The following is a 24,635-nucleotide window of genomic DNA, read 5'->3' on the forward strand; positions in this document are numbered from 1 at the left end:
TAGATAGCGAGGAGGATAGCTGTAGGCTGCAGGAAGATATTGATGGTCTGGTCAGATGGGCAGAAAAGTGGCAAATGGAATTCAACCTGGAGAAGTGTGAGGTGATGCATTTGGGGAGGTCAAACAAGGCAAAGGAATACACGATTAATGGGAAAAATACTGAGAAGTGTAGAGGAAGTGAGGGACCTTGGAGTGAATGTTCACAGATCCCTGAAGGTAGCAGGGCAGGTTGATAAGGTGGTTAAGAAGGCATATGGAATCCTTTCCTTTATGAGCTGAGGTATAGAATATATGAGCAGGGGATATTATGCTGGAACTGTACAACTCACTGGTTCAGCCACAACTTGAGTACTGTGTTGCAGTTCTGTTCATCTCATTACAGAAAGGATGTAATTGCAGTAGAGAGGGTACAGAGGAGATTTACAAAGATGTTGCCAGACCTGGAAAAATGCAGCTATGAGGAAAGATTGGATAGGCTGGGGTCGTTCTCCTTGGAACAGAGAAGGCTGAGGCCAGATCAGATTGAAATGTACAACATTGTAAGGGGCCTGGATAGAGTGGAGGTGAGGGGTCCATTCACCTTAGCAGAGAGGTCAGTGACAAGGGGGGCATAGATTTAAAGTGAGATTGGTAGAAAAAATTAGAGGGGAGATGAGGAAAAACTTTTTCACTCAGAGGGGTGGTGATGGTCTGGATATGCACCTCAAGTGCTGTCAGCTGTAGGGATCTGGACCAAATGCTGGAAGATGGGATTAGAATAGGTGGATCGTTTTTCAGCCGGCACAGACAGTGGCCTCTTTCTGTGCCTTAAACTTTCTATGATTCTATATCTTATCCTTGAGCAGAAGATCCCAGATCAGTGGGTCAAAGTGTTTCACAATTCTGCATTTGGCCCATCTTGCCTGTGCCAGTTCTTTGAAAGAACTATCCAATTAGTCTTACTCGCCTGTTCTTTTCCCCATGGCCTGAATTATTTTTCTTTTCAAGTTCTTATCCAATTCCCTATCGAATCTTGCTTCCTTCGCGCCTCCAGGCAGTGCATCCCAGTTCATAACGATTCAGTCCCAATGTCACAATTAAAAATTACCCAGCACAAATCGGATGCACAACAACTCCAGCTTGCTTTTTTTTTAAGTATCCCACAGGTGTAAGGGAAATCCCCTCAGTGAATTTACATCCACAGGAGAAGAAGCTATGGAGCAGGAAATCAAATTGGGAGAATGTTGGAGAAGGTGAGGGTTGAAGGCATGATTGAAGAGGTGTGTTCTGAAGTTTGTGAACTAAGAGGGAAGGTGGAAGGAAGTTGGCCGAGAGCAAAAGGTTATAGGGTAGTTATAATGGGGGACTTTAATTATCTAAACAAAGACTGGGATAGTAGTAGTGTAAAGGGCAGTGAGGGGCAAGAGTTCCGAGAGTGTGTTCAGGAAAATTTTCTACAGCAGTGTGTTGCTAGTCCAACGAGAAGGGAGGCACTGCTCGACCTGGTTCTTGGGAATGAGGGCCAAGTGGATCAAGTATCAGCAGGAGAGCATTTAAGGGACAGTGACCGTTGTATCATAAGGTTCTAACACTGACTATGGAAGAAGGACAAAGAGCAATCCAGAGTAAGAATAACTAACTGGGGGAAAGCCAACTTCAATGGGGTAAGAATGGAGCTGGGTCGAATAAATTGGAGTCAAAAGCTGGCAGGAAAAACAGCAGCTGAACAATGGGCTACCATCAAAAAAGAGATAGTTCAGGCACAGTCAAGGTATGTTCCCTCGAAGGGGAAAAGTAGGGAAAACAAATCCAGAACTCCCTGGATGATAAAAGTAGAGATTACGATAAAGGAGAAAAAGTATGCTTACGACAGATGCCAAGTATTGAGAACCAGGCTGAATATAGAAGGTCCAGAGGGGAAGTGAAAAAGCAAATAAGAGAAGCAAAGAGAGAGCATGAAAAGAGACTGGCAGCCAGCATTAAAGGGAATCCCAAAGTTTTTTATAGACATATAAATAGTAAAAAGGTGGTAAATGGGGGAGTGGGGCCAATTAGGAACCATAAAGGGGATTTACACATGGAGGCAGAGGGCATAGCTGAGGTATTAAATTAATACTTTGCATCTGTCTTTACTAAGGAAGATGCAGCAACTCAGGCAATGGTGAAAAAGGAGGCAATTTAGACACTTGAAGCTATTAAAATTGATAAAGAGGATGTATTAGATAGGCTGTCTGTACTTAAAGTGGATAAAATACCAGGACCGCATGAGATGCATCCAAGGATACTGAGGAAAGTGAGCGTGGAAATCGCGGAGGCACTGGCCATAATTTTTCAGTCTTCCTTAGACTCAGGGATGGTGTTCAAAAAAGGGTGTAACGATAAACCCAGCGACTACAGGCCACTCAGTTTAACTTCGGTGGTGGGGAAACTTCTAGAAAAAATAATTTGTGACAAAATTAATAATCACATGGACAAATGCGGGTTAATTAAGGAAAGCCAGCATGGATTTCTTAAGGGAAAATCATATTTAAGTAACTTACTGGAGTTTTTTTGAGGAGGTAACAGAGAGGGTTGATGAAGGCAATGCTGTTGATGTGGTGTACATGGACTTTCAAAAGGCATTTGATATAATGCCACACAACAGACTTGTGAGCAAGGTTATAGCTCATGGAATAAAAGGGATGGTAGCAACATGAATACAGAATTGGCTGAGTGACAGGAAACAGAGAGTAGTGGTTAATGGAAGTTTTTTGGGCCAGAGTAAGGTTTGTAGTGGAGTTCTCCAGGGGTCAGTATTGGTCATTAATATATATAAATATTAATGACCTAGACTTTGGTGTACTGGGCACAATTTCAAAGTTTGCAGATGATACAAAACTTGGAAGCATTGTGAACTGTGAGGAGGATAGTGAAGAACTCAAAGGACATAGACAAGTTGGTAGAATGGGCAGACAGGTGGCAGATGAAGTTCAATGCAGAGAAATGTGAAGTCATTTTGGTAGGAAGAACATGGAGAGACAATATAGAATAAAGGGTACAATTCTCAAGGGAATGCAGGAGCAGAGGGACGTGGGTGTAGATGTGCATAAAACATTGAAGGTGGCAGGACAGGTTGAGAAAGTGGTTAATAAAGCATACAGTATCCTAGACTTTATTAATAGGGGCATAGAGTACAAGAGCAAGGAGGTTATGTTGAACTTGTATAAGACACTAGTTCAGCCTCAACTGGATATTGAGTCCAGTTCTGGGCACTGCACTTTAGGAAAGACGTGAGGGCATTGGAGAGAGTACAGAATAGATTCACGAGAATGGTTCCAGGGATGAGGAATTTCAGTTATTAAAATAGATTGGAGAAGTTAGGACTGTTTTCCTTGAAGAGAAGGCTGAGAGGTGATTTGATGGAGGTATTCAATCTCATGATGGGTCTGGACAGAGTAGATAGAGAGCAACTGTTCCCACTCATGAAAGGATCAAGGACAAGAGGGCACAGATTTAATGTATTTGGTAAGAGAACCAAAAGTGATGTTTGGAAATACATTTTCATGCAGCAAGTGGTTAAGGTCTGGAATGCACTGCCCGAGATCGTGGTGGTGGCAGGTTCAACTGAAGCATTCAAAAGCGAATTAGACTGTTATATGAGAAAGAAGAATGTGCAGGGTTACGGGGAGAAGGCGGGGGAATGGAACTGGCTCTGAGAGCTAGTGTGGACACGATGGGCTGAATGGCCTCCTTCTGCACTGTAACAATCCTGTGATTCTGAGTTCCAGTGAGGAGGAACAGGTGGCGTGCAGTGAGAAAGGGGACAAGAAGAAACCTAATGTTAGAGGCATGTGGGAGGCATAAGGAGTGCAAAGATTGGGGCAACTTGCTAGCAGTTTGAACTCGAAGCACAGGGAGCTTAGAAGATAAATAGCAGAAGCAGTAGGTCATACAGCTCCTCAAGCCTGCTGTCATTTAATAAGGTCATGGCTGATCCTTGACTTCAACTCCACTTTCCCGCCCAATCCCCATATGCTTTGATTCCCTTACAGTCCAAAAATCTATCAATCTCCAATTTGAATATGCTCAACGACTGAGCATCCAGAGCTCTCTAGGGTAGAGAATTCCAAAGATTCACAGCCCTCTGAGTGAAGAAATTTCTCATCTCAGTCCGAAATGACTAACCCCTTATCCTGACACTATGCCCCCCAATTTTGGACTCTCCTGCCAGGGGAAACAACCTCTTAGTATCTACTCTGTCAAGCTCTCTAAGAATTTTAGACATTTCCATGAGGTCACCTCTCATTCTACTAAACTTCACAGAGTATAGGCCCATTCTACTCTATCTCTCCTCATAAGACGACCCTCTCATCACAGGGAACAACTGAGTGAACCTTTGAGCGTGGGGAGTGGGCGAGTAGGATTGGTTGCAGGTTGCAGACTTTTTGGATGAATAATTTACTCTTGTGGAGGGTTGAAGCGGGAAGACTGTTGAGAGAAGTCAAGCCTCAAGGCGATGAAGCAGTGGACTCTGGTTTTGGCAGTGACAGAGGTGGGGGGTGGGGGGGGGGGGAAGTGATTCATAGATGCTCACCTGTTAAAACTACTTTGTTCAGCTGATTAAATTTGGTTTGATAAACCATGATTAATGTTAATTTATAAGAACAAGGGTTTCAGAACCACAGAAGGCTCATTAAGGCTGAAGCATCCCTTTTAGTAAATACTCACTCTTTCTATATCTCTGAAAACCATGTTCAGAAGCTGCTTCACTGACTGTCCTTGGCAAACTCTTCCACAACCCTCAACTCAGATGAAAAATAGTTCTGTCTGACTTTCTTACTCACAACTCTGCAATTTTGGAATTGCACCCTCTCTTTTTGAATCCTTCACATTTATCAGTAACTGGGTTTGAAACTCTACGGAACCCAATCTTCTTGTTGATAATTCACCCTAAAAGTGTGGTTATTTAAAACCGCTGTCCACTCAATGTTAATTTTTCAGCATGAACCCTTCGTTTTGTTGAATTACATTTTCTGCCTGAAATCAGTCTTATTCTCAAATTTACAATAAACTTCCCAAGCATATGGCAATGGTTAATAAAACCTAGCCAGAATTGCTTTGCTGCCTCACCACTTATTTGCAAGATCAATGAATCTACAGATTATTAACAGTTATCCACTATTTAACAAAATTTAAACTTATGAATTCGGAACTTGAAACAGCAGAAAATGCTGCTTTAAAAATAAATTTAAAATGTGTAGACATGTATTAAGAGAATGAAAAAATTCACCCATATCAACCTAACTGTCTGATGCTGATACTGAAAGAGATCAGAGACATCCGATCCTATTTTTGTGTCCACTAAGTTTTGTTGGCAGCACTTATGCCTGTGAAGTTTGCAGCTTCAAAACCAACTGCAAGACCTGAACACTTAATTCTGGTCGACATTCCAGTGCAGTCAAGGGAGTTCTGCATTGTTTTTTTGATGAGGTGTTAAACTGAGGCCCTATCTGTCTGTTCCATTGGTTCAGGTGGACATAACAAGATCCCATGGAGTCCCATGGAACTATTTGAAGAGCAACAAGTTCTCCTGGTGTTCCAGCCAGCATTCCCCTCAAACCAACAGACTGAATGGCCATTTATTTTTTTTCCATTTGTAAGATCATACTTTGAGCAAACTGGCAGTCATGTTTACTTAAATAACAGCAACTGCGCGTTAAAAGTAATCCTCTGCTCATGAAGCGCCTTGGGATGTTCTGAGGATGTGATTAGGCGCTACATAAATGCAAGCTCTTTCTATTAACATTTGAACAACTCCCCCTTAGTTGAAAAAAAATCTACCACTAAAATGTTAAACTTTGTGATTATAAGATGAAACAAATTCAAATTAGATGTAAATCAGAACTCGAGGATCACGGCTTCCCGATTTATCTCCTGTTCTGCCCTGCTCTACAAGTACTGGCCCTTCACCTAGATTCTCGGTTTTAAAAATGGTACAAGTCATTCAATTTCAGCTTTCTTGTCATATTCTCTTGATTGCATTCTCACTTCTCTTGCTGTGAAGGCAATAATTCTCACTCCCGTCACCCTCCAGCACCTCACCCAGGTTGGCATTCTTAATGTGCGGGTCTCAACAGTGAGCATCGGTAGGATATTCAACTAGATGGGCATTGCAGGTGTCATTGGATAGTAGTCAGCAACAGGATCCCTGATTGAACTTTAACAATCCCCAGCAATTGTTGCATCTTCATTGCTGCTCTGGGATCAGTGGATTAATACACTGAATGCGGGCCCTTCAGCTTTGAATGGCTTGATGGTCTCATTATATCCTGAACATAGAGGGGAAGGAACAGGAGGGGGCTTATTTGATGGAGTCATCCAGCACCTTTCACTGGTAGTATAAGTCACAATTACAGAGTTTTCTTTTACTGGTATACAACAATTTTACAAATATCATTCCTAGAGTTATCACCCCAAATTCCACTAAAGTACCAGCAAGTAAGCAGTGACATTATAGTCATAAATTTAACCTTTGGAAAATACAGCTTCTAATTTTAAAGAAATAAAACTATATTCATGATGCAAGGCACTGGTTTACTTGAGCACTCGGGCCAATGGTAGATGAATAATGGGTCAAGTTTACCCCCAAAACGTACCGTAAAATCCTGGATTTCAAGCAGAATGTCCAACTACACCAGGAGTTTTCTCTTCCTTTCAAATTCCAGGGTTTGTCTTGGCTTTAAGTGCTGTAGTAACTGCTGGGCTGAGGGGTGCACTGTGTAACAGCATCCAAACCCCATTTATTGAACTGATCACCCTCTAGTTCCTAATCCAAGTGACCATAATTCATACATGAGCAGGACAGTTCATGCCAGCAGTCTATCCAATCGCAGGATAAAGTGTACAATCCTGTCCCAATTCACACCCACTTGCTGGTGGACTATCAGGACTGGAAACACCCCAATGCCCTGACTGAGGTCAGTTAACAGTAGTGACCATGGATTGAATGGGATTCCCTCTCAGTCAATGTTGTGCAAACCTGCTAGGCGACCAGTGGAGGCAACATTGAGAGGTTTCATCCAATTCAATCCAATCCACTGTTGATCCAGGTCTTTCCAATTCACACAAAAATCTGCCACTTCAGCTAGGAGATTGAGACACACAAAATTGTCTAATAGAATTACATATCTTGGTTACTTAAATATTTTTGCTAAAACTTGTTTTTGGAACTACACCAAAAGGTATCCTATGTCATTTCATTGTATGAGTTATACAATCCTAATACTGCACTGTGGTAGGTACATTAGCCTTAATGTGTTGTCGTCGTAAGTTACTGTACCATTGCTCTGCCTTCTTGTAGTTCTAACCTGATGTGAGGTGAATTCCTCTTTTTGACATTCAAGCCAACACAGGTTAAACTCTGATCTTCTATAATAAACAGAACTGAAATGCATTTCAAAGCACGCACTGCTGTACATACTAAACACGACCTGGGGCTGGGGGGGGGGGGGGGGGGCGCGGGGAGAGGGGAAATCCTGTCAACACATTTTCAGAGCTATTCAAGTATTGGCAGCATGTGGAAATCTGACAATGGCATCAGTACGATAACAGCCAATTTATATTGCTGATTAAGACGCAATCATTGCACATTAGACTTGGGCAGATACTGAACAGTGGAACATCTCCCAGTCAAGGTTAAGTTTTATGTTGGCACAAGTTCAGAGACACAATTCAAATGTGTCCAGGACTCCAAGCTGGAGTGCTCACTGTCATCACTGCATCTCATACAGATCAACCTTTGTAGACACCAGCTTGCCAACATGTAGACAGTGGCAACCATCTATATATACCTTATATGTGTATGCATTTGCTGAGTCAAAGTTGATATTGGATGGACTCAGCAGGATAATCAAGGGAAGTTCACAAATCAAGGCTGAAATCCTGCATTTCAAGTTCTGGATTGTAAGACAAGCCTCAATTTAGAAAGAGATATAAATTAAAGCAAAGCTCAAGATCTTTACATCTTATAAATTAAATTCTGCATCTTACTGCTAATTCACATGATAAGCACAGCTTTAAAAAAAAGACACTGATAAGAACACCCTAATTGTGTGATTATTTCTGATCCTTTGGTACTGTGCAGGGCGATTTAATCATCATAAACAGATAATGACCTTTTTATAAGGATGCTATTCTAGTGGTTTTGGCTCTAGACCAGCAATCCTGAGTGAAGACTTTAAATTCCACCATTTGTAAGCTGTGAAACTGAACTTGGCTGGCACCCAATATGATGACCATGAAAGTTGGCTTAGATTGTTAAAAACCCAACTGTTCACCAATTACTTCAGTGGAGGGGCTCCTTACTTCATGTGACTCCAGTCTCTCACTACATTGGCTGACTTTCAATGCCCTCAGGGCAATATTGCATTGTCAGTGTCACTCACATCCCAAGAACAAATGGAAAAAAATCTCTGCCTATTGCATATAACAAACCAGTATTGGTCTGTTAAGGTAGTACTTCAAACTTCAATAATTTATCAGAGAACGTTGCTGTAGCAGACAGCATGAATGGGTTCCACAGACCATTCATGGTGAGAAGGTAGTTAGGGTGGGTGGGACATACTTATCAGAAAGGAGCAGGCATGTTGAGCCTCGAGGCCTAAATATTCTTGTGTTCTTAGTTCAACAAGGGAGGGGATAAAGCATTGCTCATACAGTTATAGACATGGAGTTTAGTTTTACTCAACAGCGTATGGGTTAATGGAATTGATCACACTTTAGCCAAAGGCATATAGAAAACTAGTTACAAACCACACAACATTTTGAATGGCAGTGTGATAGCTTCAGTAGCAGAGCAGCAACCTCCTAGTCAGAGAGTTTGAGTTGAAACTAACCCAATCAACTTCCCTGAATGGACAAGCATTGCCAGTTTTGAATTAGTTTCAGAGATAAGAGCACTACATTGTAGCTGAACACAGCATCAGGGAACAGTACAAGAGAAAGGAAAAACTGGCAGCGGCCCTGTTAATCACTGATTACCAGTTACAAAGCTGCAGAGAACATTAGAACGAGGGACATAAAATGGGGCAAAACGCTAAGAATTATATATTTCCTCTTATAGGAAATATTTAGAATTTGTTAATGTATCATTTTGTTGCAATTTACAAACACATGAGAAAGTGGTACCAATGCGAACCGTCTGAAATTTATTTTCATAAACAGATAATGCAACTTTGATGAATATTAGTCAGGAGAAAACCTCCCAGGTGCTAAGCACAGTGGTGAGCTGTTACCTGCAGACATTGAATCCACATTCACCACGGCCAATGTAAAATGAGCAGGGACTGAATTCGCGATCCAGCACTGCAAAGGTAAAGTACGCAGGAGTCTCCCCACGTTGAATGCTGCAAAGAGGAAATATGCAGTCTCTGAACTGCATCAAACTCCATCACAGTGCCAGTTGCTGAATCACTCCAATTTTGAGATGTTGGACTTCAAACACTGTCATGGGTCCAGGACTCAAAACCCCATTGAATGCTGTCATGGTGCCAGGCGCTGAACCTCATCCATTGCTGAACACTTCAAACTCAAGAATCCCAAATGCAATGTTCTGGAAATAACTTTATTAAGAGTAATGATGAAAACAAAGTTACAATACTGAAAACAAAAAAAACATTTTGTATACAAAATATACAGGTGTGAAGATATCAGGAACTACCCATTGTAAAAAAAACTGTTCCAGAATAGATACTAAAAGTCAAACCCTAAATGTGCACAGAAAAGCTGAATAAATATTCACTGATGCAAAGAATTAAAATTGTTACCTGAGAACTTTATATCTCCAAATAACACCAGATTTCATACTTTTACCTGTTTTTCAAAGTAATACTTGTGGGATAGCCAAAGTAATATGCATGGAATATGAATAAATATCCTCATACAGGAAATACTTAGGATTTTAGTAGTTTTGTTAAAATATAAGCGAATGGCAAATATATAGTCAAGAATGTTGTTAAACATTCTAGTTGTTCTAAGGGGACAACATACTTGTTAATTTTCTAATACTCTATTCCCTCAATGTATAGTTCTGTTATTATCAATGAAACTGCCATATTTGAGTCCAGTACTAATAAATGTTGCACTTTGCTAGAGTCAGGTAATTTAACATTTAAATGCAAGTCCAGCAGAACTGTCTTGGTGTAGAAAGATCTGAAAGAAGTGTCTAACATAGTAACAAGTCACAAGTCCTGTCCTGGGAAAGTTACAATATGATGGAATGCCAGAAAAATACCTTGTTTTTCTGTGTAAATATATAAAATAATTTTTCAAGAAGTAATAGAAGTATAAACTGAAACACAATACAAGATCACATTAAATTACGCCTCTGCTCACCTACATCAGGAATGTTGGCTGCCACACATGACAGGCATTTCAATTTGAATAGACTCACCTTTTTGTCTTGAAGCTGCTTCAGTTGTTTCAGTATTGCCAAAAATCAAAACCTTGAAGTTAAGACTCTATTTGTTACTTTCTTAAGGAAGATCAAATGATACTTGTTCCCCTTTAAAGTGCACAGATGTCTGGAGGCTGATAGCACACAGACACTGTTTCTACCACTCAGAGTGCTGGATTGACAACACCAAACAGTTGGACAACTCCTATAGCAAACTGCTTTTGCAAACATCATCCAGTACTACAAACCTTAATCTTATAAAATCACGTCACAGTTCGTAATGACCATTTCTCAGTTTTCGAATCTCAGTTTAACAAAGTTAAAGGGTGTAGAAAGTCATGTGATAACTACCGTAATGTCAACTGTGACTCCGTAATTATGCAAGTACATGATTTATAGATGCGACACATTACTGCGTGCAACAGGGAAGATACTATCTACATTTAAGTGCCACAAAGAATTGTGAGGTGCAGTGTCCTCTACACATTGCATCAGACATTTCATCTGCACTGTTGTGGGGTGGGTCAGGAAAAATATAGGGGGAAGAGGTGAAGTGTTGAGGCTACAATACTTCTGCACGTGACAACCCGCCCCCCCCCCCCCCCCCCCCACACCAACTAGGTCTACATATATATCCAGAGAGTCAGTTTTAGTGGCATTCAGCGGCTTCACACAGATGGTGAAAGCAGAAGGGTATCGAATATAGTGAGCTCTCAAACTGTGGAGAGAGATGGAGGGATTGAGAGCTCTCACAGATGGTGCCAAAAAACTCTGGAAAAGGGGCAAAGGGGAGAGAATACCTTTATACAGGCAATTTCACCCTGAAAAAGAGTTGCCACCATACAGGCACATGTGTACACACAATGTAGCTGTGTGTCAGTACAGTGTGGGTGCGAGATATATATAATATATATATATATATATATATATATATATATATATTACCAGGTTATCTACAACTGTACGGTTGTTGTTCAACTTGCATTTTGCTATTCATGGTTCTAAATAATCTGCTCTTACCTGGGCCCTCAAAAGGTAATAATTTGGAGGGAATCAGGTCATTAGCAGCAAGCGGAATTAGATAGAGGTCCTTGATGTGTCTGGCGTTATTTGCTACCACGCCGAAGCGCCCCCGACTGTTGAAGTAGGAGTAGAGAGAGATGTAGGTGACTTCCTCTTCTTCCGTGGCTGGGTGAAAACGAATGAGACAGACCTCCTGCATTTGCCATAGTAAGAAACAAAAACAAAACTCACTTAAAACAAACGCTAGACTGCAATTATAGCTATAACAGTAACTACATCTCCACAAGGGCTCCCCTTCCCCACCAGATCTCAACACCTGCATACAGAATATGAGGGACATAAGAACAGGAGACGGCCATTCAGCCCCTCAAGTTTGTCCCATCATTCAATGAGATTATGGCTGATCTGCACCTCAGCTCCAGTTCCTTGACAAAATGGTTCAGCCTGAATGACGCTGCTGGTACACACACACACACACACACACAATCTGGGAGTGCACCCTGCTCCATCAGATACAGTCATACAATACAGAATCAGGCCCTTCAGCCCATCGTGTTGGTTCCGGCCATCAAGCACCTACCTATTCTAATCCCATTTTTCAGCACTTGGCCTGTAGCCTTGTATGCTATGGCGTTTCAAGTGCTCATCTAAATACTTCTTAAATGTTGAGAGGGTTCCTGCCTCTACCACCTCTTCAGGCAGTGCATTCCAGATTCCAACCACCCTCGGGGGTGAAAATCTTTTTCCTCAAATCCCCTCTGAACTTCCTGCCCCTTACCTTAAATCTATGCCCCCTGGTTATTACCTCAATTATGACCCCCCTCTGTCTTCTCTGCTCTAAGGAAAACAACCCTAGTCTTTTCAGTCTCTCTTCATAGCAGAAATGCTCCAGCCCAGGCAACATCGTGGTGAATCTCCTCTGCACCCTCTCCAGTGCAATCACATCCTTTCTACAGTGTAGTGCCCAGAACGGTACACAGTACTCCAGCTGTGGCCTAACTAGCATTTTATACAGCTCAATCATAACCTCCCTGCTCTTATATTCTATGCCTCAGCTAATAAAGGCAAGTATCCCATATGCCTTCCTAACTACCTGTGCTGCTGCCTTCAGTGATCTATGGACAAGTACACCAAGGTCCGTCTAACCTTCTATACTTCCTAGTGTCCTACCATCCATTGTATATTCCCTTGCCTTGTTAGTCCTCCCAAAATGCATCACACCTCACTTCTCAGGATTAAATTCCATTTGCCACTGCTCTGCCCATTTTACCAGCCCAACTATATCATCTTGTAATCGAAGGCTTTCCTCCTCACTACTTACTACATAACCAATTTTAGTGTCATCTGCGAACTTACTGTTCATACCTCCTACATTCACGTCCAAATTAATATACACTACAAACAGCAAGGGTCCCAGCACCGATCCCTGCGGTACATGGGCAGCACAGTGGCGCAGTGGTTAGCACCGCAGCCTCACAGCTCCAGGGACCCGGGTTCGATTCCGGGTACTGCCTGTGTGGAGTTTGCAAGTTCTCCCTGTGTCTGCGTGGGTTTTCTCCGGGTGCTCCGGTTTCCTCCCACAAGCCAGAAGACTTGCAGGTTGCTAGGTAAATTGGCCATTATAAATTGTCACTAGTATAGGTAGGTGGTAGGGAAATATAGGGACAGGTGGGGATGTTTGGTAGGAATATGGGATTAGTGCAGGATTAGTATAAATGGGTGGTTGATGTTCGGCACAGACTCGGTGGGCCGAAGGGCCTGTTTCAGTGCTGTATCTCTAATCTAAAAAAACCCACTGCTCACAGGCTTCCATTAGCAGAAACAACCCTCGACCATCACCCTCTGCCTCCTGCCACTAAGACAATTTTGGTTCCAATTTGCCAAATTGCCTTGGATCCCATGGGCTCTTACCTTCTTAACCAATCTGCCATGCAGGATCTGATCAAAAGCCTCACTGAAGTCCATGTAGACTACATCAACTGCTTTACCCTCATCTACACATCTAGTCACCTCCTCGAAAAATTCAATCAAGTTAGTTGTCCCCCTGACAAAGCCATGCTTACTATCCCTGATTAATCCCTGCCTCTCCAAGTGGAGATTAATACTGTCCCTCAGAAATTTTTCCAATAGTTTCCAAACCACTGATGTTAGACTCATCGGCCTGCAATTACCTGGTCTATCCCTGCTACCCTTCTTGAATAATGGTACCACATTCGCTCCAGTCCTCTGGTACCTCTCCTGTGGCCAGAGAGGATTTGAAAATTTATGTCAGAGCTCCTGCTATCTCTTCCCTTGCCTCACAAAACAGCCTGGGATACATCTCACCTGTTCAAGTATATCACAATCCCCCTCCCTGATGAGCAAACGAACTTGCCCATTCCCAAAATGCTGAGTTCAACAATATATAAATGTTTAAGTTATGAGGCCTCACTGCCAGCATGAAAGCATCTCAGCATGTCAAATTCTTTCAATTATATATGACTTTGTCCTTTGCCAAAGTCTGGAATTTATCCCAGCTATTTATTAGCACCGTTTGCCCATATAAAATGACCACTAGAGGGATGCCATGGGGGTCTAGACTTGAAGACCCTGATCTAAATTTTGAGTGTTGAATTAATTTCTGTGGTTATTCCAAGTCTTTCCTCAAAACCTTTTCTCTAAGAGTCTTGATGTCAGTTGCTTATTACACTTATAGTATGTAGCATTCAGCAAGGAAATTACAATGGGCGCTCCCAGATTTGGATGAAAAAGGAAAAAAATTGGACGCATGCAACTTTCAGCCAGGAAGACTTGTGCCCCAGTGATCTGATTGACTCAAGTGATTAATCTGGTCCTGCACAAACAGTTCTGTTCCATTTCTCACAATACAGAGATCCACTCAATACCATGTCCTTTATTACCATTTGCAGTACTTCAACTACCAGAATTTGTTTTTGCCACTCCATACAGTGTTTGGACATACAAATAATTATAAAGCAATCCAAAGCCTTCCAAAAGGCCTCAACAATATTTGTCCCCAAAAGCGGCCACTTACCTTTGAATGGTACATGCCTTTATATGTGAGCTGCAGCCTTTTAATGGCTGCAGGCTCATGAGATTCAGTGGCCTTTTATGTAACTGTATTCAATGCAAAGCCCTAAGTGGCAGATGTCGCATATTAAAGTGATATTCATGATTTGGCTTTGACAGCTTTTGGTGCAGTCAGCTCCACTTGGGCCTCACACAGCAGCCCCAGCAGCTTGTTAGCCAGGATCGACATGGTTTCATCCAACTTGCAAAAGGTTGAAGCTCATTAAATAACTTAAGTCACAGACTGAATGGAAATAGAAATCTGGAAGAGTTGATACAGCTTATATAATGATATGCAAGGCACTCTTGTCCTGTAAAGCTCCTTGAGAAGTGTTATTACATTAAAGGCACTATATAAATGCAAGTGTTTGTCGATAAAAATCACCCAAAAGCAAAGGGCCATTTTTCAATAATCTCATGAAATCATCCAGTAGTTTCTCATTGTCTAACTCATCGAATACACAATTATTAATCATTACTTGGGAATGACAGTTTAGCCCTTAAAGGACTCAAGAGCATTTTCACTACATTATTTTGATACCAGTTCCACAAATAAACCTACTGGTTTCACAATGGCATCTTCACGCAGTCAAACACAGCAGGCATGCAATGCGTTCGAAATCAAAATCACCATCCTTGGGGAGCCAGTGTCAGTTAATTGTTGGTGGGGGATGATTTGCTACAGGTGCATGTAGACAAACACACACACACACTCAGGATTTTGCAGAGGGACCAGATTCAATAGTATTTTTCTTCCTTTAGTGTGCACTGGTTTAGAATTTTGGGCATTCATTTCGAGTATATTACAAAAACTATTTATATTCTCCAATTCCAGTACAAAAACTGTTGCATCATGAAAACTGTTGACAAACACTTGCACCAAGTGGGCTACAAAATACATCTTAGTTGCAACAAAGCAGAGATTAGACATTTCCAAGTGAAGCAGAGAGGAGAAATTCTGTTGAAAGTTGGGATTTGAAATTTGACCAGCAGTTGCAGTATGCTGTTACATATAGCTATCCTGTCAGGCCAACAGTAGTTTTACAGTCACAGTCCAAAATTTATTTAGCAAATCTGCTGTTGGCAATCTCCAATTACAAAGGTACCAGTGCTGTCACAATCTCAAATCTGTGCTCCAATTTTCTAGTCAGTAACAGTGAAGGAGACGATGTGCACAGCATGCTTCTGCCTCATTGTGACTGTTAGGAGACGGCTCCAGAAATTGCTGAATGAATATTTTTATCAGCTGAAAAGTCTGAATAACTGTTACTTGCAACAGAAAGATAAAATGATGATATTTAAGGCTAAATTTTCTGCCTGACAGATGAAATTTAAGAACCAATTCAAACTATAAATCCATGCAAATTCCTAATTCCTAAATATGGAATGAAAGCAAAATGATGTAATGAGTTTTACTTAACACAAAACTTTGAGTGGATCATAACTATGCCACTGACTAAACCACAGTACAATACCTTGGTGAGAGATGACTTCAGTTTTCCTACGTAATCCCAGACAGTGTGGGGTGAAATCCTGCCACCGATGTGAATTGTATCTGGCAAATCCTAAGAAAACACACAAATAGTTATTTTTTTTTTAAATGCAAAAAATAAACTCTGCAACACTGTCGGGGTAGTTTATAGATGACAAAAATAAAAATTAAATTTGCTCCTAAAAATGCGATATTTCACCTAAAAATGAGAAGACAGTGACTGTTATCACTGCCAATCTACCCTCAGGAATGGGTGGACAGAGGTCTCCACCTTCTTTGCCATCTTTATTTGCTTTTCGTTGAATATACTTTTTCTATTCGTTTTATGCCATGACCAGAATCCAAGACTCAATACACAAGTTTAAGAGGCAAAAATCTCAGGTAGAAAACTCAAACAGGAAGGGAGAATTGAGCAAAAATATCCTCGGCCTATGCTGCACACTTGAAGTCATTTCATCCTCGCCCCCCCGCCCCCCCACCCAATATCGACTTTAAATCCAAGTGGACAGGAATTCATGTAAATTAACCAATATTTATTGGCTGTCCAAAATTCTGGTTTTCAGTAATGAATAAAACAGATAAAATTATCTCCCAGAATCTATGACAATAGCTAGTGCAGATCTGACTAAAGATAAAATTCTGGCCTGGTTTCTTGATGACGACAAAATGTACAAAGGCTTTATTTTAGCATCAGAATTGAGAATAATCAATCGGAACAATGAGAAAGCTAAAGTGAATCAGGAAGACAGTTAATAATTTTACAATTACTTTTAAGTTCTCATTTGCCATATCTTTTTCTTCCTTTCTATTTGTGGCCATTTTGCAATAATTAGATTTTAAACTTACAATTAAAGGAACATGTTCAAAGTTTTAATTTCTAAAAGCCCTATCAGGAGGCCTCCAAAATTAAGACTCATCACTTCAAACTGAAACGTGGAAAAGGTTTTAAAAAGAAACCACTCCAACCTGATCAAAGATTAAATAAAATCCTGATATCAACTAGACTTCAAATACCTAAGAAAATATCAATGTTCGTACTGTTGTGCAGTTCAACACAGAAAATTATTTGCCATGACATCTTGCCAGCAAGACAGAAAAACAGCATCTTAAAAACTCATGTTGGTGCTGAGTGACACACTGGAACTGCACTCTCACCACCCAATCACCTCAGTGCACCTTATATTGTGTGCTATCCAAAACATAACTGAGATGCACTAAACACTGTCTCACTTGTGATGTACGTAAATTGAAACTCAGCTTCCAGTTTCCACATTTAGTCACAGAGTACAAACACTATTCAGGACTGTTCCTATGCAAACACTGTGGAAAATATCCCTGGCTCCACAGCTCCCAGAAAAATGGAAGAATTCACTGGTGTTTAACATTTGTATGCACTTGCTTCTTAACAGATTAAGAAGTATGTCCAATCATTTTTGGTCTTAAAATTTTAAACATAATCTAATTCTCTCACCAGCGCCTCCCACCCCACACCACAGAAAACACCTGCTGAGAATAATTAAAATAATCTTAAAATTAGCAGTGTGCACAGACTGAAGGATCCTTTAGCTGTTACCAAATCTATGCAGGAAAGTTCCCTCAGAGCCAGCATATTCATCTAACTTCCACACACACACTTTCCAGCTGGGATGGCTAGACAGTAGTCAGGAGCAGGAACTCTCATGGATCCTTTCTCTCCCTAGCCTAGCGACATTGAGGCTAAGTGTGCTGCCCGAGCTGGCACCGCAGCTGGGTATTCAGCACAGACTGAGTATAGCTCGGAGCCTGACAGTGATATTCTTCATGGCCCAATGTTTGAAGGGCATTCACTATCTAGGCCCAACACAAAGTTTGGTCAGTTGAGTAAAGTGCAGCCTGTGGAATTTTACACAAGTAACGAGTCAATGCCTTCTGAAGGAGGGAGATGATTAGGGGTGGGGAGGGGAAGGAGGGAAGGGGTTGGGGGAATAAGAAAAGAGCTTCTTACTTCTATAAGGTAATCAATAGAACCAGAGACTGGATAGGCTTTAGTGACAAACTTTGCGACACCATGCATATTGATAAATCCTTTCCAAATCGCATCCAGGTGAGAGGGGAACAATGAAGTATCCAATTCCATTGTAGTCTTTGGCTCTGAAACTCTATAAAAGAAACAATGTCAGTCAGACAGTCCTGGTACAACAGTGACACCAACTCACAAACTTGCTGTTTGGTGTAACATTTAACATAATCTATTTCGCAATAATTTTCACATTCAGATATTAAGTCTTTGTTGTTACATCCAGGTTGGATTATCAAAATTAACAGCACCTAAATTAAACTATTTGCAGTGCACCCGAGCCCTCTTAATGGCTTTTGTTTGTTTTCTATAAAAAAAATGAAGGGTCAATAAGGAAGAATGATGGGAGAATGAAATAGTAATCTGTCTTTTCTCTTTCCAGATGCTAATTGGAGCATAGGAATTGTTGAACAAAAAAAACCATCTAGTTCACCTTCTATCATCCTGATAAGCCACATGATATAATGATAATGGAGTTGTTGATTAAACATAGCAATCAATCTCTATCAACCAATCCACAAGAGAAGTGGAAAGCTTTGGGGACCATGAGTCCAAAGTAACCTGTTCCTCCCAAGCATGTTACACTCATCACATGCCATGTTTCAAATTGCTCATGTACTGGATCCCAAAATGTTATTTGCTGAAATATATCTCATTTGCATTTGAATGAATCAATGCTAACTGCTTCCACCATTTCCCTGGGAGAATCTATTCTATAAATTGACCACTCACTGAAATAGTGGGCACAATTTTAATCTAACCTGCCCACTGGGAAACCGATGGGATTGGGTGCAACTTTGGCTTTACACCCTGCCTGATTTTACTCTCCACTGAAGTAAACGGAGAATAACATTGGGCAGAGTATAAAACTAATGCTCCACCCGATCCCATAGTTTCTCGTCTTACGAGGTTAAAATTAGCTCCATTGCTTCTCCAGATAAGTTTTGAATTTACCCCACTTTCAAGTGCCCATGTCCTCCGAGTCTACTGTTCTGGACAAGGTGAAATAGTTTGTAATAGTCTACATTATCTAGTCCATTTAGAATCCTAAAAACAGCAATATCACCTCTCAACCTTTTTTCCAGTGAAAACATGCCCAATTTACATAATCGCTTCTCAAAATCCAATCCCTCCAGCTCCTCAATCACTCCGGTTTGCTCTCTTCTGTATCCGTTTAATAACTGAAATATCCCTTCTTGTGTTGTAGTCACCATAACTATACCCAGTATTCTAAAGTGCAGTTGCATCAATGATTTATAAAGTAACAGGATTATTACCTCACTATATCACTTCAATACTGGCCATTTACTATTTCTCAACTGATTTTCTTTCTTTACTCACTGTCACTGAGCATTGTCACGATAGCTTCAATTTATTGCCAATCAGGACCCTTATCTTTAACTTTTAATGCACATTATTGTCTTGCCATTTCAGTAATGGTCCCTTCCTGGATCTTTTCTCCCCATCTGAGGCACTTTGCATTTCTCTATATTAAACTTCACCTGTCTGCACAATTCCCAAGTCTATTCAAATTCTCCTGTAACTTATCCTGTGCAGCTTTGTAGTCTACCACCTTCATTTGCTTTGTACATCTGTAAATTTAGCCACTGTGCTTCTGACTTCTAACTCCAGATTATTTATAAAGGTGTTAAACAAAAGAGGTCCCAAAACAGGCCCTTAAGGGATCCCACTGGCAACATTCTCCCAAGATGATCACAATCTCTGTACCACTATTCCGCCTGGGTTCTATCGGTCAACCAGAGACCTATTTGTTGCAAAATATTTCCACCAATTCCCAGTTCTTTATTTTCAGTATCAGCCTTTCCAAAGGAATCGTGTCAAAAGCCTTACTGAAATCCAAGTACACCACATCCGCTGCCTTACTGTCACACCCTCAAAGAAAACTGCTAAGTTAGATTGGCAAGACCTTTCTTTATTCTTTCATGGGATGTGGTCATCACTAGCAGGCCAGCATTTGTTGCCCATGCCTAACTGCCCTTGAACTGAATGGCTTGCTAGACCATTTCAGAGGGCAGTTAAGAGTCAACCACATTGCTGTGGCTCTGGAGTCACATGTAGGCCAGACCAGGTAAGGGCGGCAGACTTCCTTCCCTAAAAGACATTGCTGAACCAGATGGAATTTTATGGCACCGTCTCCCATATCCTTCATGAATCCATATTGGCTCTTTTTTATGACTTTATTTTTATCCAGATGTTCCAATTTTCAGCAAAAGTTCAATAACTTTACCCGCAATGGACGTGAAATTCACTGGTTTATATAAAGTTTCCTGGATCACTTTTTCTATCTTTTTTATTGAACTGATTACCTATGTAAATACACAAGAGCAAAGAAAGCAGCCAAGCAGTCCCTCGAACCATTCAATTAGATCATGGCTGATCTATACCTCAACTTCATTTACCCATCCCTTGATAGCCCTACCTAACAAAAATCTATTGATCTGTCTTAACAGCTCCAATTGTCCCAGCAGCCACAGCCTTTAAGAGAGAATCCTAGATTTCCTACAGGTTCTGATTTTTTTCTTGCTGAAAAAAGCACAACAGTTAAGAAACACAGAATGAACTTCACCAGATTCCACATTAGAAAGAACTCGAGCAGCTTTGGCTTCCTCTGCAATACAAAGCTCCACCCTTACCTTTGGAGTCCTGGTCCCTCAAAGCCATAAATTTAAAATTTAAATCCAAGGTTTTGCCTTATCCCACCTAGCTCTCTCTGGCTTCCTGTGCATCTCCCTTCACCCATCACTAGCAGCTGTGCCTTCAGCTGCCTATGCCCCTTGCTCTGGAATTCCTTCCCTGAACCCCTCTGCCTCCCCATCTCTCTCTCTCCTTAAGACCTTCCTTAAAATCTACTACTTTGACCAAACTTTTGATTATTCCCTCAATTTTCTCTTCTTTGGCTTGGCATTTGTTTTGGCTCACACCTCAAATGGTTGTTGTTAAAATGGTCCTTATAACTGTCCCTAATTGGTACTGCAACCCAGCAGCAGAGTAAGGTGCACCGTATTGTGGCCAGGCCTAAATCTGGAATGGTCACCAGGCAACTGAAATATTTGCTTCAATGTGGAGTGGAAGACATGCAAAGGAATTTTACTGATTTCTTCCTGATTGTACTGGAGTACAGCAGAGTATACACTGGTTGTGAGGGAACTCTCTTACACTTGATTTGGGAACACAAAATTCCCTTCATCCAAGTGGCAGTCATTACACCAAGCATTACATTTTTAACTAACACATTCCCATCAATCAAACCTTCTCCGCATGGGAAAAATGGTGTTCAACTTTGTTCAGCAGGTTGACCTGGAACACAGTTGAGTAGTTCTGGGCACCGCAGCTTAGGAAGGATATCTTAGTTTTGAAAGGACTGCAGCGTAGATTTACCTGAATGATGCTTGGACTCCAAAGGTTGAATTATGAGAAGAGATTACATAAACTAGGGCTGTATTCCCTGGAATTCATGAAGTTAAGGGGTGATTTGATCAAAGTTTTCACGATATTAAGGGGAACAGATAGGGTAGAGAGAAATTATTTCTGTTGGATGGAGTGTCTAGGACTAGGGGTTTAATCTAAAAATTAGAGAAATACCTTTCAGAACTGAAATTAGCAAACACTTGTACATACAAAGAGTGGTAGAAGTTTGGAACTCTCTTCCACAAATGACAACTGATACTAGATCAATGTTTTATTTTGAATCTGTAGGTAATAATTTTTTGCTATCCAAAGGTATTATGGGGCAAAGGTATGTGGAGTTAGTTTGCAGATCAGCCATGATCTCAACCCAAGTGTCTTAACAACTGTTCAGCATCATTAGTCCAAATCTTTCATGTTGAGTTGAGTTGAGGTCATAACAGGGTATTTAGGATGGGGGAGAAAGAGCAGGGACGAGAAGTTGTTTTTGATATGAACTCAACAGGAAGAGAAATGAACTCGGATATGTTATGCAAAATCAGTTGGGATTTCTGACTTCTGCCTTGTTCAAAGGCAGCCCTTCTCTAGGGGCAAAGGTTATCTAGTATTTATTTTGAATCTCAGTGGTTATCTGCAGCAGATTTGTGTTATATTGACAGTCTGTACTTTAAAAAAAAAAAATCATAATACAAGTTGCTTCAATGCACTTGTGAGATCTACAGCAATGTTTACATTGCTGGATGGATGGATGAACAGGGCACACTGCTTCCTGTTTGAGAGCTATTCTCAAATCCTTTTTGGAACTGTTTTATATGTAAATTAGCCTGAAGGTTATTGACTAGTGGTTTTGGGTTGCTTTTCTCCTTATGGATCTTACACACCTTACTGTTGTCGAGACTGTGTAGTTTTGCTCAGGTGCAGTTGATGGTTTTGTCAGTATAGATTTGGGTGTTGCAGATGTCAAAATGGATTTTGGCACCTCCTCCTCACCACCAAAAGTTCTCCCCATTGCTGTCTCAGAAACTGTGGTACCAGTTGAAGATGTTGATAATATAGTCTTAGGGGCAGTGGAGGTGCTAAGCCAAGAACCTACAGTGATGGATGCTCTATCTGTCCCGGCAGCTCTAGTTAGATTATTGGCTGGTGATATGAAGGAGTTGCTGACAGATTCTGAAGTGGGCTGTGAAGTAACTGCATTGGTAGCCATAGGGGCGACTGGTGGAGTGGGAAAAGGGGTTACTTCTTGGGTTGAACCAGGGTGTTCTCTTGGTGCTGAAACAGTCACTGTTGCTTTGTCTTGTTCTTGCTGACGTCTCACATCAGGCCTTGGTTTCATTTTTGGTTCTGTTTTTTTGGTTACCACTTTCGGCTTCTTAGGCATTGGTTCATCATCTGAGACTTGAACTTTTCCTAAAAGGGAGTGTGCAAATCAACAGATTGAGTTAAAGGTTTGGGGTTCAGTTAAATACAGATATGGCTTGTGCTACAGCTTATCAGCATTAGTCCCGAAATAAAAAGTCTGAATTCACGTCCACATTTCTGTTCCTATTGTTCACTTTACTGAAGTTCCCAAGCATGCCAGTTGATCTTTTGTGACTTTGCACCAAGACAAAATAAAAAACATTTTTGAAGTGATGCCCAGGTAAGACTTGCTCATTAATTAAGTTCCACATTCATCTGGGAGCCAATTGCTTGGCTAGATCCAGGGCTTCAACCCAGCAAAAGTTAGAACTTGAATTATTAAAAATTCTCAAACTTATTTAAAGTGCAAGTGTAACGGCTACCTTTTGTTCTGTTGTGAAATTAAATAGTTGTGATTGGACCCTATTAACCACACAAGAACCATCAACATGTGGCAAGCATCAACTAAAAATAAAGCAATATTGGATACTACGGGTGCAACATTCTGAGGAAAGTCACGTAGTAGCAGTTTATCTGTACATTACCCACAATTTTCTGTCCCATCAATGCCTTAGATGGAACACTACAGGCAAAATACTCCTGACTTTCTGATAATGTGTCTGCTATGTGAGAGGCCCTATCAGAGGTCTAGGGCCTCAAAGTTTTACCCTATATTTATTCAGACTTCTTTTTAAATTATGCAACAAACTATCTCTTATATTTGCATCAGTGCTCATCATCCTCAATAAGCAATTAGTCAAATAGATTTTTGCAAAATGTAAGCCTAAAATCCAACTAAAGTACAATTATGTCGTGTTGCATTGTAGATACACTGCTAAGCACTGAATATGGGTGCATTGGACCTCAGATGACAGATCAACATTCAAACACTGAATTATGATGTGGAATGCACTGACTGAAAACAGTGGTGGAAACAGATTCAACTTTCAAAAGGGAATTGGTTATATACTCGAAAAGGAAAAATCTGCACGGTTACAGAAGGGTCCAGGACTAATTGGGTAGCTCGTTCTAAGAGCCAGCAGATAGGATGGGCTGAGTGGCCTCCTTGGTGCTGTAGGATTCTATGCATTTCATTAGTGATGATTGAGATTGCACAATTCTGGTTTTGCTCTCCCACAACTGTTGCATGATAAATCCTAAAGTGTTTTTGTGCTGTTTACCTGTACAGATTCTGCAGTTCAGATCAAACAGGTGTGCCCGGTGTTCATCTGTTGTGTCTTTAAGCATGCTGCTGAAGATATCAGGTAGTGGAAGGCTTGTCTTCTGAGCAGGACGTGCATCTTCCTGCTCCTGAGAAACACACATAAACTTCAACCACACTGAAAGACACTGAACAATTGTAGTAAAAATACAATGATGCACTTGCAACTACGATATCCAGTACTTCTGCCTAGTGTTCAACCCCAATTATAATGATCTGGGAGAAGTCTCAAGAGAAAGAGACCTGCAAGTGTAGGTGTCAAATTCTTGTAGCTAGCCATCTCGCCCAATTTTCTCTTCTCCTGAAGGCTGTGACTAAAACTGGGATGGGGTTCCACAAGCACCAACAGCCTTCCATTTTCTCTTTAAAATTCAAAATATAGAAACCAGGCCTGCCAAACCTCACCCATCTTGAATGAAATTAATTTTCAATTATCAAATCTCAAATTTAAGGATTATATGTAACTCTATGTCAGATTGCATCATACTGTCTTCCCTGCCACCAGGCTACACATGCTTTGGGATGATCATTGTAT

The 24,635-nt window shown here is 40.9% G+C and overlaps 1 protein-coding gene across 2 annotated transcripts in view; it reads right to left on the reverse strand.

Moving 5' to 3' along the window:
* Positions 1 to 9,151: 9,151 nt before the first annotated feature.
* Positions 9,152 to 24,635, reverse strand: part of LOC137378382 (death-inducer obliterator 1-like) — a 167,249-nt gene continuing 151,765 nt past the window's right edge. For both annotated transcript variants that reach the window (XM_068048653.1, XM_068048652.1), the window contains 6 exons: positions 24,060 to 24,189; positions 22,359 to 22,887; positions 17,980 to 18,133; positions 15,979 to 16,068; positions 11,432 to 11,627; positions 9,152 to 9,578 (listed from right to left, as the gene is read on the reverse strand). In XM_068048653.1, the coding sequence (XP_067904754.1) occupies positions 9,499 to 9,578; positions 11,432 to 11,627; positions 15,979 to 16,068; positions 17,980 to 18,133; positions 22,359 to 22,887; positions 24,060 to 24,189 (1,179 nt within the window). In that variant the 3' untranslated portion in view covers positions 9,152 to 9,498. The remainder of the gene's footprint in view (positions 9,579 to 11,431; positions 11,628 to 15,978; positions 16,069 to 17,979; positions 18,134 to 22,358; positions 22,888 to 24,059; positions 24,190 to 24,635) is intronic.

Source organism: Heterodontus francisci, chromosome 16 (genome assembly GCF_036365525.1).
Source record: "Heterodontus francisci isolate sHetFra1 chromosome 16, sHetFra1.hap1, whole genome shotgun sequence".
NCBI classification, from domain to species: Eukaryota; Metazoa; Chordata; class Chondrichthyes; order Heterodontiformes; family Heterodontidae; genus Heterodontus; species Heterodontus francisci.